Genomic DNA, 13,686 nt, shown 5'->3' with positions numbered 1-13,686 from the left:
CAGGGGGAGGCCAGGCCAACCCGCACAGCGCAAAAACCACGAAGGGCAGGGGGCACAAAACGCCCCACCAAGCCAGGAGCGAGGCCGGGGGGCACCGACCAACGGGCCAGGGGCAAAACCCAACCAACGCAAAACGGGCGGGCACCAAGACGGGCAGGGAGGCAGGGGGGGCAGGGGGAGGCCAGGCCAACCCGCACAGCGCAAAAACCACGAAGGGCAGGGGCACAAAACGCCCCACCAAGCCAGGAGCGAGGCCGGGGGGCACCGACAACCGGGCCAGGGGCAAAACCCAACCAACGCAAAACGGGCGGGCACCAAGACGGGCAGGGAGGCAGGGGGGGCAGGGGAGGCCGGCCAACCCGCACAGCGCAAAAACCACGAAGGGCAGGGGGCACAAAACGCCCCACCAAGCCAGGAGCGAGGCCGGGGGCACCGACAACCGGGCCCAGGGGAAAACCCAACCAACGCAAAACGGGGGGCACCAAGACGGGCAGGGGAGGCAGGGGGGGCAGGGGAGGCCAGGCCAACCGGCACAGCGCAAAAACCACGAAGGGCACGGGGCACAAAACGCCCCACCAAGCAAGGGAAAGGACAGGACAGGGCGACAGCAGAGGCGAGGCCAGGGGACCAAGGAGGGGCAGCCGCGAGAACGAAAAACGGACAGGGGGGAAGAGAGGACAAAGACAGGGAGAGAAAGCAGGGGAGGGGGAGAGGAAGGGGAGGGACGAAGCAAAGCGACAAGGGCGGAAGCGCAGGGGAGCGGGGCAGCAAGGCCACGCGGCCACGGACAAGACCCGGGCGCGGAGGGAAGGCGGCGGCAAAGGAGGCGACCCGGCGGGCGAGAGGAAGGGCGCGGCAAGGCGGCGCGCAAGGAGGAGGCGCCGGACAAGGGGCACCAACGACACGGGCCGCGGGGGGCCGAGGCCCCCGACGGCGGGGCGGCAAACAAACAACGGGCGCACGCAGCGCGGCGAGCCCGGAGGCGGACGGAGAGGCGGGCAGGCAGAAGCCAACGCACGGGAGCGGCGCGCCACGGGCGGGCAACCAAGCGCGAGGACCAAGGGGCGAAGCAACGGGGCCGCGCGGACGAGGGGAAGGACGAGGGCGACACGGGCAGCAGGAGGGGAAAACGAACCGGGCGCACGACGGGCGAAACCCAGCGCACGGGCCCGAGGGGGGGGAACAAGCCAACACGGGGGAAGGCGGCGGCACAAGGAGAGGAAGAGCCGACAGCGAAGGAGCAAAAAGCAACGGCGCGAGGAACGCGGGGCGGCCACAAGCCAGGGAGCCCGGGGGAACGGGCGGACACCGCGAGCGGCAAAGGCCGAAGGACGAAAGGAGCGAGAGGCCACGCGGGCACGGGGCGGAGGCGGACGGGAAAGCAGAAGCAAACGAGCGGGACCCGGGGGCCACACGAGAGGGCGGGCGCGGGGAGCGCAGCGGAGGACACCGGCGGGAGCGGGGAACAGAGGGGCCGCCCCAGCCAAACGCCCCACCGGACAAGGGCGGCCGCCCGGAGCGACCGACCGAAGGCGACCGGGGGCCAAAAAGAGGGGCAGCGCCCCGCCGCCGAGGCACGGAAGAAGGAAAAGAACGGGAAAAGGAGGGGAGGGCACGGGCGCGGGGCCAGCGCCCACGGAGCCGACACCGCGCAAGGCAGGCACAAAGGCGGACGAGAGGCAAGCGCAACAGGGGCGGCGGGCCCCGCGGAGGCCGCCAAGCCCGGGCCCGGGGCGGGGGGCGCGGGAGAGGAGACAGGGACAGGGGGAAGCGCGGGAAGCCAGGCAGGCGCGGCACGAAGGAGAGGACGAGGCAGGGGCGACCGGAAGAGAGGCAGAGGGACGCCCGCCGGGACCCGCGCGGGGGGAAGGGCGGCACGGGGACAGGCAGAGCACGGGGCAGAAAGCACAGGGCGGCAACAGCCGCAAGGACCAGCGCAAGGCGGGGGGAAGGAAACAGGCGGAGGCCCCGGGCCGGACCAGGGCGGAGGCGACGGGGCGACGCCCGGGGAAGAGGCCCCGAAGGGCCCGGGCCCAAGCCGGCCCCCGACCGGCACGCGACGACCCGCGCGCGCCGCGAAAGCAGCGCGAGCAGGCCACCGACAGCCGACGGGGCGGGACGGGGACCCCCGGGCCCAGCCCGCAGAGCCAAGCCGGGCCCGAGGGACGGAGCCAGGGGCCGACGGCCCGGGCCGACAGGGGCCAGCGACCAGAGGCGGGGCACCGGGGAGACCGGAGGCGGGAGGAGGACGACCAGGCGGGGGAGGCACGCGGGCCGCCGGAGGGCAAGGGCCGCCGGGGGCGCACCGGACACCACGCGACGGGCGGGGCGCGGCCAGCCGCGGGACCCGACCGCCGGCGGAGCCGGGGCCAGGGGGGGCAGGCGGGGAAACAGAAAAGAGAACGCGGGCCGGGGCCCCCGCCGACGGCGCCGGACGCCCGAACGGGGCCGGCAGCCGCCACGGCCCGGGGCAGGAAGGGAACCCGAGGCCCGGGCGGAGGACGCGCGGAGAGCGCGAGCAGACGGGCGGCCCCCGGCCCGGAGGAGCGACGAACCCAGGGGCAAGGGCCGGGCACAGGGAACCGGGCCCCGCGGCGGCCGGCAAAGGGCGCAGGGGAAGAGGGCGACGACCACCAAGAGCGGCACCGACGACCGCGCCGCCCGGGCGCACGCCCGGGGGGGCAGCGACCGCCGCGCCCGCCGACGCAGCGAGGCGGGGACGGGCCCCGACGGCCGGGGAGAGGGCGCGCGCGGGAGCGCCAGCCAGGGCGGGGCGAGGGGAGGCGGCAGGGGAGGGGGACACACGCCGGAGCGGAGGGCGACGGCCAGGACCACCGGCCGGCGGGCGGAAGCGACCAACACCCGGGGGGGGCGAGGGGAGCGCGCAGGGCGGCACCGGAACCCAGCGGCCGGGGCAGCCCGCAGCGCCAGGGCGGCGGACCAAAAAGGGCCCACGGGGAGCGCGCGAGGCCGGGGCACGGCGCAACAGAGCAGCCGGGCCGGCCGACCGAGGGAAAGGGGAGAAGAGGGCGAGGGCGGGGCGCCCCCGAGGCCGCGAAGCAGGGGCGGGACCCGAGAGAACGCGCCCGCGGGCGCCAGCGAGCCGGAGGGAAACGGCGGAGGGAACCAGCGACGAGACGGGGCGAGGAGGCGGGCGCCCCGAGACCCAAGGCAGACGAACGAGGGGCACGGCAGGAGCGCGGCGGGCCGCCACCAGAGGGGCCGCGGGCGGCGCCCCGCGCAGGCAGAGGGCACCAGCGGGCGGGGCCCGACAGGGAGGCGCGCACGCGAACCCGGCACAGAGGAGCAGGGGCGGGCGGCGGGGCAACCCACAAGGGGAGCCCACCAAGCAGCGGCCGGGCGCCGGACGAGGGGACGCACCCGGGGACGCGCACACAGGGCAGACGCCGGGGGCCGGGGGGCAAGACGGGCCGAAGGGGGAGCCCACAAGCCGAGGCCCGGAGCACGCACGGGCCGAGACACGCCAGGAGGCGCGCACGGCCGGCCACAAGCGCAACGAGGACGGCGCCACGAGCAGGGCAACAGCCCGGGCGGGGGCCACCGGCACAAGCCGCAGCGAGCAAGGCCGCGAGGCGAGCGGCAGACCGGCGGGCACCGGGCCACAGCCGACCGAGACACAGCGCCGGCCCCCAGCCGCGGCCCGCCCGACAAGGGCAAGCACGCGGGGACGCGCGGGCAAAGGCCGGGGCAGCGGGCCCGCGCGGGACGGGGCGCGAGCGGGCGCGCACCAGGAGGGAGCCGGGGACGGAAGGGACCGCCCGAGGGGGCGGCAGGCCCAAACAACCCGACGCGCCGACAGCGCCGCGGGGGGCGACAGGGGCCGGGCACAACGGGGCGCGCACCCGCGCGGGCGCCCCCGGCCAGGGGACGGGGGCCCGGGCCGCCACGGAGGACGCGGCGCCAGACGACAAGGCGAACACCGAAGGCGAGCGAGGCGCAGGAGGGGCGGGGCCCGGGGCGCGCGCCGGGACGAGGGGAAGCCGGGGAGGGGCGGGGCCGCCGCGGAGGGAGAGGCGGAAACGCAGCGGGGAGCCCCGCCGGACCGGAGGGCGCGAGAAAAGCGGCGGCGGCAACAGGAACACAAAACACAACAGAGCCAACCAAGGACAGCCCCAAAGCACCACAGGCACGAGGGGGCGCGAGAGGGACGCAGCCACCAGGGAGGACGAGGGACGGCGCGAGGAACGGCGGGGGGAACCAACCACGAGGAAGGCCGCGCGGGAAGCCAACGGGCACCGCAAGGCACAGGGGCAGGGGGGGACAAGGGGGGACACCCAGGCAGGCGGGCCCGCAACCGAAGGGCGGCAGGCGCAACGGGCGGGCAAAGACGCGAGGGGGCACGGGAGGCGGCAAGGCACACCAAGGAGCGCAGGGCGCGACGGGCGGCAGCGAGGCAAGAGCCGAGAGAGCCGGGGCCGAGAGGCAGGGCAGGACAGGACAGGGCGAGGCCAAGGGAAAAGGGCCCGGAGAGGCGACCAACCAAAAAGGGACACAAGCCGGGGCGAAGGAAGCGCCGGGGGGAAGGGGGGCGAGAGAGGGGGCGCCAAAGCCAAAGGACAGAACACAAGCGCGCCCAACAGGGAAGGCAGGGAGGAAGCAAGGCCCGAGGCGGAGGGGGGAGCGAGGCAACGACAAGGAGCCGGCCGCAGGGGCACCGACGGAAACCGGGGACGACGGCGCCGGCCGCGAAAGGAGAAGGGGCAGGGGACGGCGCACCACGGCGCAGGCAGCGAACCGCCCACGGCGCCGCAAGCCGAACACGGCACCGGACCAGGCAAGCGGGAGGAGCGACGGGCGGGGGGACAAAGGGCAGGGACGGAGGCAACGCGAGCGGAGGACGCGCGCGGACGAGGAAGGCCGCGGGGAAGACCAACAAGGGCAAGGAGCGAGCCCCAGCACGAGGAAAGGGCAAAGAGGACCCGGGCCGGGCGGCCAAGGCGAGAGACGCGGGGAAGACAGCAGGGGAGCGCGCGGGCGGCCCAGAACAGCGAAGGGCAGCACAGACCGGGGAGGGCCGCAAACGGCCGGGGCCGAAGCGGCCAGAGGCCCGCGAAGAAGCGGGCCGGGGAAGGGACCGCCACAGAGCGAGGGAGCAGGCGGAGGGCGCGGGCGGGAACGGAAGGAACCAGACAAAGCGCGCCACCAACGAAGAACGGCCAGGCACCACCACCCAGAGAAGCAAGAAAGAGCGCGCAGGCGGGCAAGCCGGACGAGGGCGGGACCGGGGAAGGGGCCCCGGGGGAGGCAAAGGAAGCCGCAGGCGCCACGCCGGGGGGGCCCGGCCGGCAAGGCCGGGAAGGGGCAGCCGGGCGACCAGACGCCCCCCGGAACCCAAAGACGGGGAGGGCGCAGAAGGGGCCAGCGGAGGCCGAAAAGCAACAGCCGCGGAGCCCGGGGCGGCAGCGGGAGGGGGAGACGAGGACGGGAGCGGAGCGGCGGCGAGCCCCCAACGGGCGGGCGGGAGGAAGGAAAACAGCCGGGGCAAAGGCGGGCGCAGGGGGCGGCGGGCAGAAAGCCAAGAAGGGCACCGCGGACGAGGAAAGACGAAGGCCCCCGACGGGCCCGGGGAAGCAGGACGCCGAGCCCGAAGGCCAACACAAGAGGAGCAGAAGCCGGGGGGGGAGCCCAGGCGAAGGGAGCCAGAGCGGAGGCGGGCGGGGAGCACGCGAAGGGCGGCAAAGGAACAGCACCGGAGGCACGACCCGGCCAGGGAAGGCCAGGAGCGCAGCGCCGGCAGAAGGGACGAGCAGACCGGGGCACACCAGAGGCGGACCGAGCGACCCAACCCAAGGGCCAACGACGAGCGGGGAACGGCAACAACGGAAAGAGACGCGAGGGGAGCGGGAAGGACCGCGGCGGCGGGCACCAGACGGGCCCGCCAAGGGAGCCGCGGGAAGGGAGGGAGAGGGGACGCAGGCCAAGGACCAGACGCAAGGAGCCCGGGAGGGAGGAGGGCACGACCGCCCCGGGGCAGGAGGGGGAAGGGGCGCGCCGGCGGCCGGCCGGGGAGGGGGAGCCGGGGCGCAGGCGCCCGCGCCGGAAGCGAACCCGAAGGCGCCGGCACCCGGCACCACCAGGGGAGGCCACGAGCCGACCAGCGAAAGGGGAGAGGGCAGAAAGGGGAAGGAGGGGGCGCCGGCACAAAGGCCGGGCGAGCCGACGAGGGAGCAGGAAGCAGCAAAGCAACAGGCAGAGCCGGCGGCGACCGGGAGCGAAGAAAGGCAGCCCGGCCAGAAGGCGGGGGGGGGCACGGAGGAGCGCGAGAAGGACGACGGGGAGCCGAGGAGGAGAGACCAGCAAACAAACGAGAACGGAGGGAAGGAGCCAGGCGCAGGGGCACAGGCGGAAGGAGGGCAGACGGACACAGGCAGGGCGGAAGCGGGGAGACAAGCAGAGGACGACGGGCAGGAGCAACCAGGGAGCAGGCGGAGCGGACAACCAAGCACAAAACACGCCAAAGCAGGAAGGGCAAGGGGCAGGCGGCAGACAAAGGCGACGGCAGCCCAAGCGGGCGGACCGCGCACGGGACACAGGGGAGCAGACCCAACGGCCACACCACCCACGGGGGAAAAGCAAGAGGGCAAACGGGACGGGCAGAACAGCCCGCGGGGCCAACGGCAGCCCGCCAAGGGGCCGGCGGCACAGGGCGGCGAAGCGGCGCGCGGGGCCAACGGCAGCCCCCCAAGGGGCCGGCACGCAGGGGGGCCAAGGGCACGCGGGGCCAGCGGCAGCCCCCCAAGGGGCCGGGGGCGCAGGGCGGCCGAGGGCACGCGGGGCCAGGGGCAGCCCCCCAAGGGGCCGGGGCGCAGGGCGGGCGAGGGCACGCGGGCCAGCAGCAGCCCCCCAAGGGGCCGGGGGCGCAGGGGGCCGAGGGCACGCGGGGCCAGGGGCAGCCCCCCAAGGGGCCGGGGCGCAGGGGGGCCGAGGGCACGCGGGGCCAGGGGCAGCCCCCCAAGGGGGCGGGGCCAACAACCCAAGAGGCCAGAGGAGGCGGAGGGCGAGCGGGGCCGCCCCGGGCGGCCAACAACCCAAGAGGCCAGAGGAGGCGGAGGGCGAGCGGGGCCGCCCCGGGCGGCCAACAACCCAAGAGGCCGGAGGAGGCGGAGGGCGAGCGGGACCGCCCCGGGCGGCCAACAACCCAAGAGGCCAGAGGAGGCGGAGGGCGAGCGGGGCCGCCCCGGGCGGCCAACAACCCAAGAGGCCAGAGGAGGCGGAGGGCGCGCGGGGCCGCCCAGGGGGCCAACAACCCAAGAGGCGGGCGGAGGGGGAGGGGCACAGCGCGGCCCAGGAAGCCAACAACCAAAAGGGCGGGCGGAGGGGGAGGGCAGGAGGCGCGGCAGGCGAGGCCAACGGCCCAAAAACCGGCCGGCGGCGCAGGGCGGCGAAGGCGCCCGCGGGGCCAACGGGCCGCGAAGGGGCCCGCCGCGCAGGGGGCCAAGGGCACGCGGGGCCAGCGGCAGCCCCCCAAGGGGCCGGGGGCGCAGGGCGGCCGAGGGCACGCGGGGCCAGCAGCAGCCCCCCAAGGGGCGGGGGCGCAGGGCGGCCGAGGGCACGCGGGGCCAGCGGCAGCCCCCCAAGGGGCCGGGGGCGCAGGGCGGGCGAGGGCACGCGGGGCCAGCAGCAGCCCCCCAAGGGGCCGGGGCGCAGGGGGCCGAGGGCACGCGGGGCCAGGGGCAGCCCCCCAAGGGGCCGGGGGCGCAGGGGGCCGAGGGCACGCGGGGCCAGGGGCAGCCCCCCAAGGGGCGGGGCCAACAACCCAAGAGGCCAGAGGAGGCGGAGGGCGAGCGGGGCCGCCCCGGGCGGCCAACAACCCAAGAGGCCAGAGGAGGCGGAGGGCGAGCGGGGCCGCCCCGGGCGGCCAACAACCCAAGAGGCCGGAGGAGGCGGAGGGCGAGCGGGACCGCCCCGGGCGGCCAACAACCCAAGAGGCCAGAGGAGGCGGAGGGCGAGCGGGGCCGCCCCGGGCGGCCAACAACCCAAGAGGCCGGAGGAGGCGGAGGGCGAGCGGGGCCGCCCGGGGCGGCCAACAACCCAAGAGGCCAGAGGAGGCGGAGGGCGCGCGGGGCCGCCCAGGGAGGCAAACAACCCAAAAGGCCAGCGGCGGCGCAGGGCAACAGCGCCGCCCGCGGGGCCAACAGGCCCAAAGGGCGGCGGCGGCGCAGAGCCACGAAGAGCGCAGCACGAGGGGCCACAGGCCAGGGCCCACGGGGGGCAACAACACGGGCGCACACGGCCCGCAAGCGAGGACGGGCAGGACAGGCCAAAGCACAGCGGAGGGGCCGGCCAGCGCACGCAAGACGACGGGGGGGGAAGAACGAGAGGGGCACAACAAGGGCAAGGACAACGGCGCAAGCAAGGGACACAACCGAAGGAGGGGACGGGGGCGCGAAAGGAAACCCGAGGGCAGAGAAGGCACCGCAGCCAAAAGAACGAGCCACAACACGGGCAGCACGGAGAGGGGCACGAGAGGGAACACGGGCGGGACAGGAGGAGCCGCCAACACCGCGGCGGGAGGGAAAGAGAGAAGGCGAAGCAACCACAGAAGGACCGGCGAGGGGGAGGCAACACAGGGACGGAGCAACCAAGAGCACCCAAGGCAACGGGGGAAAAGGGAAGAGAGGCAGGCGGGACCGGGCGAGACGCAAGGCAGGGAGCCAGCCAGCAAGGGCAGCGCGAGGACAACGCACACACCCGCACGGGCGCAAGACACCACACCACAAGACGGGCCACCCCCCACCGACCAGGGGCAAGCAAGCAAAGGGAAACAGCAAGGGACGCAGGGGCAAGCAGCGCGAGGCAGGAAAAGAACGGGCCACAAGAGCCGAGGGACGAGCGGCCGAGCGAACCAACGAGCAGGGACGACCGGGGGGGGAGGAAGAAAGCGCAACAACGAGGAAGAGGCGAGGGGGCCAGGAGAAACAGGCGAACGCACGCACCACGGGAGGGGGAGGCCGCAGCAAGCGCCCGGGAAAACCGGCCAGGGGGGAGCGGGCCGGCGCAAGGAGCACGCCCCCCCGAGAAGAGGGGAAGAGGCAAAAGGCAAAAGGGGACAAGGAGAGACACGGGGGGAGCAGACAGAAGGCCAGAGCGCGGGCGACACGGCGAAGGGGAGGCGAGGGGGGCAGGAAGGCGGAGAAGAAGGGGAGCGCCGGGCGCACCAAAGGGCAGAAGGGGCGCGAAGGGGAACGAGGGGGGAGGGGGGACGGACCGGGGAGGGGGAAAAGCGGGAAAAAGAGAAAAGCACAGGGAGACGGCGAAGGGCGACCGCAGGGGGGCCAGGCCACCACGAAACAAGAGCAGGAACCGCCCCACAAAAGGGCAGGCAGGGGGGCCAAGGGCGGAAAGGGGACAAAGGGGGGCACCAAGCGAGCGAGGCGCGGGGCACCGACCAACGGGGCCAAGGGCAAAAGGCAGCCAAGGCAAAACGGGGGGGCACCAACACGGGGACAGGACGCAGGGGGGGACAGGGGGAGGCCGGGCCAACCCGCACAGCGCAAAAACCACGAAGGGCAGGGGGCACAAAGCGCCCCACCAAGCCAGCGAGCGAGGCCGCGGGGCACCGCCAACGGGGCCAGGGGCAAAACCGCCGAACGCAAAACGGGCGGGCACCAAGAAGGGCAGGGAGGCAGGGGGGGACAGGGGGAGGCCGGCCAACCCGCACAGCGCAAAAACCACGAAGGGCAGGGGGCACAAACGCCCACCAAGCCAGGAGCGAGGCCGGGGGCACCGCCAACGGGCCAGGGGCAAAACCCCCAACGCAAAACGGGCGGGCACCAAGAGGGCAGGGGAGGCAGGGGGGCAGGGGGAGGCCAGGCCAACCCGCACAGCGCAAAAACCACGAAGGGCAGGGGGCACAAAACGCCCCACCAAGCCAGCGAGCGAGGCCGCGGGGCACCGCCAACGGGGCCAGGGGCAAAACCCGCCGAACGCAAAACGGGCGGGCACCAAGAAGGGCAGGGGAGGCAGGGGGGACAGGGGAGGCCGGCCAACCCGCACAGCGCAAAAACCACGAAGGGCAGGGGGCACAAAACGCCCCACCAAGCCAGCGAGCGAGGCCGCGGGGCACCGACCAACGGGGCCAGGGGCAAAACCCGCCGAACGCAAAACGGGCGGGCACCAAGAAGGGCAGGGGAGGCAGGGGGGGCAGGGGGAGGCCGGCCAACCCGCACAGCGCAAAAACCACGAAGGGCAGGGGGCACAAAACGCCCCACCAAGCCAGGAGCGAGGCCGCGGGGCACCGACCAACGGGGCCAGGGGCAAAACCCACCAACGCAAAACGGGCGGGCACCAAGACGGGCAGGGAGGCAGGGGGGGCAGGGGGAGGCCGGCCAACCCGCACACGCAAAAACCACGAAGGGCAGGGGGCACAAAACGCCCCACCAAGCCAGGGAGCGAGGCCGGGGGCACCGACCAACGGGCCAGGGGCAAAACCCAACCAACGCAAAACGGGCGGGCACCAAGACGGGCAGGGGAGGCAGGGGGGGCAGGGGGAGGCCAGGCCAACCCGCACAGCGCAAAAACCACGAAGGGCAGGGGGCACAAAACGCCCCACCAAGCCAGGGAGCGAGGCCGGGGGGCACCGACAACCGGGCCAGGGGCAAAACCCACCAACGCAAAACGGGCGGGCACCAAGACGGGCAGGGGAGGCAGGGGGGGCAGGGGGAGGCCGGGCCAACCCGCACAGCGCAAAAACCACGAAGGGCAGGGGGCACAAAACGCCCCACCAAGCCAGGGAGCGAGGCCGGGGGGCACCGACAACCGGGCCCAGGGGGAAAACCCAACCAACGCAAAACGGGGGGCACCAAGACGGGCAGGGGAGGCAGGGGGGGCAGGGGGAGGCCAGGCCAACCGGCACAGCGCAAAAACCACGAAGGGCACGGGGCACAAAACGCCCCACCAAGCAAGGGAAAGGACAGGACAGGGCGACAGCAGAGGCGAGGCCAGGGGACCAAGGAGGGGCAGCCGCGAGAACGAAAAACGGACAGGGGGGAAGAGAGGACAAAGACAGGGAGAGAAAGCAGGGGAGGGGGAGAGGAAGGGGAGGGACGAAGCAAAGCGACAAGGGCGGAAGCGCAGGGGAGCGGGGCAGCAAGGCCACGCGGCCACGGACAAGACCCGGGCGCGGAGGGAAGGCGGCGGCAAAGGAGGCGACCCGGCGGGCGAGAGGAAGGGCGCGGCAAGGCGGCGCGCAAGGAGGAGGCGCCGGACAAGGGGCACCAACGACACGGGCCGCGGGGGGCCGAGGCCCCCGACGGCGGGGCGGCAAACAAACAACGGGCGCACGCAGCGCGGCGAGCCCGGAGGCGGACGGAGAGGCGGGCAGGCAGAAGCCAACGCACGGGAGCGGCGCGCCACGGGCGGGGCAACCAAGCGCGAGGACCAAGGGGGCGAAGCAACGGGGCCGCGCGGACGAGGGGGAAGGACGAGGGCGACACGGGCAGCAGGAGGGGAAAACGAACCGGGCGCACGACGGGCGAAACCCAGCGCACGGGCCCGAGGGGGGGGGAACAAGCCAACACGGGGGGAAGGCGGCGGCACAAGGAGAGGAAGAGCCGACAGCGAAGGAGCAAAAAGCAACGGCGCGAGGAACGCGGGGCGGCCACAAGCCAGGGAGCCCGGGGGAACGGGGCGGACACCGCGAGCGGCAAAGGCCGAAGGACGAAAGGAGCGAGAGGCCACGCGGGCACGGGGCGGAGGCGGACGGGAAAGCAGAAGCAAACGAGCGGGGACCCGGGGGGCCACACGAGAGGGCGGGGCGCGGGGAGCGCAGCGGAGGACACCGGCGGGAGCGGGGAACAGAGGGGCCGCCCCAGCCAAACGCCCCACCGGACAAGGGCGGCCGCCCGGAGCGACCGACCGAAGGCGACCGGGGGGCCAAAAAGAGGGGCAGCGCCCCGCCGCCGAGGCACGGAAGAAGGAAAAGAACGGGAAAAGGAGGGGGAGGGCACGGGCGCGGGGGCCAGCGCCCACGGAGCCGACACCGCGCAAGGCAGGGCACAAAGGCGGACGAGAGGCAAGCGCAACAGGGGCGGCGGGCCCCGCGGAGGCCGCCAAGCCCGGGCCCGGGGCGGGGGGGCGCGGGAGAGGAGACAGGGACAGGGGGAAGCGCGGGAAGCCAGGCAGGCGCGGCACGAAGGAGAGGACGAGGCAGGGGGCGACCGGAAGAGAGGCAGAGGGACGCCCGCCGGGGACCCGCGCGGGGGGAAGGGCGGCACGGGGACAGGCAGAGCACGGGGCAGAAAGCACAGGGCGGCAACAGCCGCAAGGACCAGCGCAAGGCGGGGGGAAGGAAACAGGCGGAGGCCCCGGGCCGGACCAGGGCGGAGGCGACGGGGCGACGCCCGGGGAAGAGGCCCCGAAGGGCCCGGGCCCAAGCCGGCCCCCGACCGGCACGCGACGACCCGCGCGCGCCGCGAAAGCAGCGCGAGCAGGCCACCGACAGCCGACGGGGGCGGGACGGGGACCCCCGGGCCCAGCCCGCAGAGCCAAGCCGGGGCCCGAGGGGACGGAGCCAGGGGGCCGACGGCCCGGGCCGACAGGGGCCAGCGACCAGAGGCGGGGCACCGGGGAGACCGGAGGCGGGGAGGAGGACGACCAGGCGGGGGAGGCACGCGGGCCGCCGGAGGGGCAAGGGCCGCCGGGGGCGCACCGGACACCACGCGACGGGCGGGGCGCGGCCAGCCGCGGGACCCGACCGCCGGCGGAGCCGGGGCCAGGGGGGCAGGCGGGGAAACAGAAAAGAGAACGCGGGCCGGGGCCCCCGCCGACGGCGCCGGACGCCCGAACGGGGCCGGCAGCCGCCACGGCCCGGGGCAGGAAGGGGAACCCGAGGCCCGGGCGGAGGACGCGCGGAGAGCGCGAGCAGACGGGCGGCCCCCGGCCCGGAGGAGCGACGAACCCAGGGGCAAGGGCCGGGCACAGGGAACCGGGCCCCGCGGCGGCCGGCAAAGGGCGCAGGGGAAGAGGGGCGACGACCACCAAGAGCGGCACCGACGACCGCGCCGCCCGGGCGCACGCCCGGGGGGGCAGCGACCGCCGCGCCCGCCGACGCAGCGAGGCGGGGACGGGCCCCGACGGCCGGGGAGAGGGCGCGCGCGGGAGCGCCAGCCAGGGGCGGGGCGAGGGGAGGCGGCAGGGGAGGGGGACACACGCCGGAGCGGAGGGCGACGGCCAGGACCACCGGCCGGCGGGCGGAAGCGACCAACACCCGGGGGGGGGCGAGGGGAGCGCGCAGGGCGGCACCGGAACCCAGCGGCCGGGGCAGCCCGCAGCGCCAGGGCGGCGGACCAAAAAGGGCCCACGGGGAGCGCGCGAGGCCGGGGCACGGCGCAACAGAGCAGCCGGGCCGGCCGACCGAGGGAAAGGGGAGAAGAGGGCGAGGGCGGGGCGCCCCCGAGGCCGCGAAGCAGGGGCGGGACCCGAGAGAACGCGCCCGCGGGCGCCAGCGAGCCGGAGGGAAACGGCGGAGGGAACCAGCGACGAGACGGGGCGAGGAGGCGGGCGCCCCGAGACCCAAGGCAGACGAACGAGGGGCACGGCAGGAGCGCGGCGGGCCGCCACCAGAGGGGCCGCGGGCGGCGCCCCGCGCAGGCAGAGGGCACCAGCGGGCGGGGCCCGACAGGGAGGCGCGCACGCGAACCCGGCACAGAGGAGCAGGGGCGGGCG

At 75.3% G+C, this 13,686-nt stretch overlaps 1 protein-coding gene across 1 annotated transcript; it reads left to right on the top strand.

Moving 5' to 3' along the window:
- Positions 1–49: 49 nt before the first annotated feature.
- LOC114171773 (hornerin-like) lies at positions 50–13,611 on the top strand (the record flags this gene model as incomplete). The annotated part of the gene is made up of 2 exons (XM_028056634.1): positions 50–5,716; positions 5,787–13,611. Coding segments are annotated over 2 exons (13,492 nt in total), but the record flags the coding sequence as incomplete, so codon positions are not given.
- Positions 13,612–13,686: the final 75 nt, after the last annotated feature.

This window comes from Vigna unguiculata, unplaced genomic scaffold (genome assembly GCF_004118075.2).
Source record: "Vigna unguiculata cultivar IT97K-499-35 unplaced genomic scaffold, ASM411807v1 contig_359, whole genome shotgun sequence".
Lineage (NCBI taxonomy): Eukaryota > Viridiplantae > Streptophyta > Magnoliopsida > Fabales > Fabaceae > Vigna > Vigna unguiculata.
This window is presented reverse-complemented; position numbering and strand designations above follow the sequence as displayed.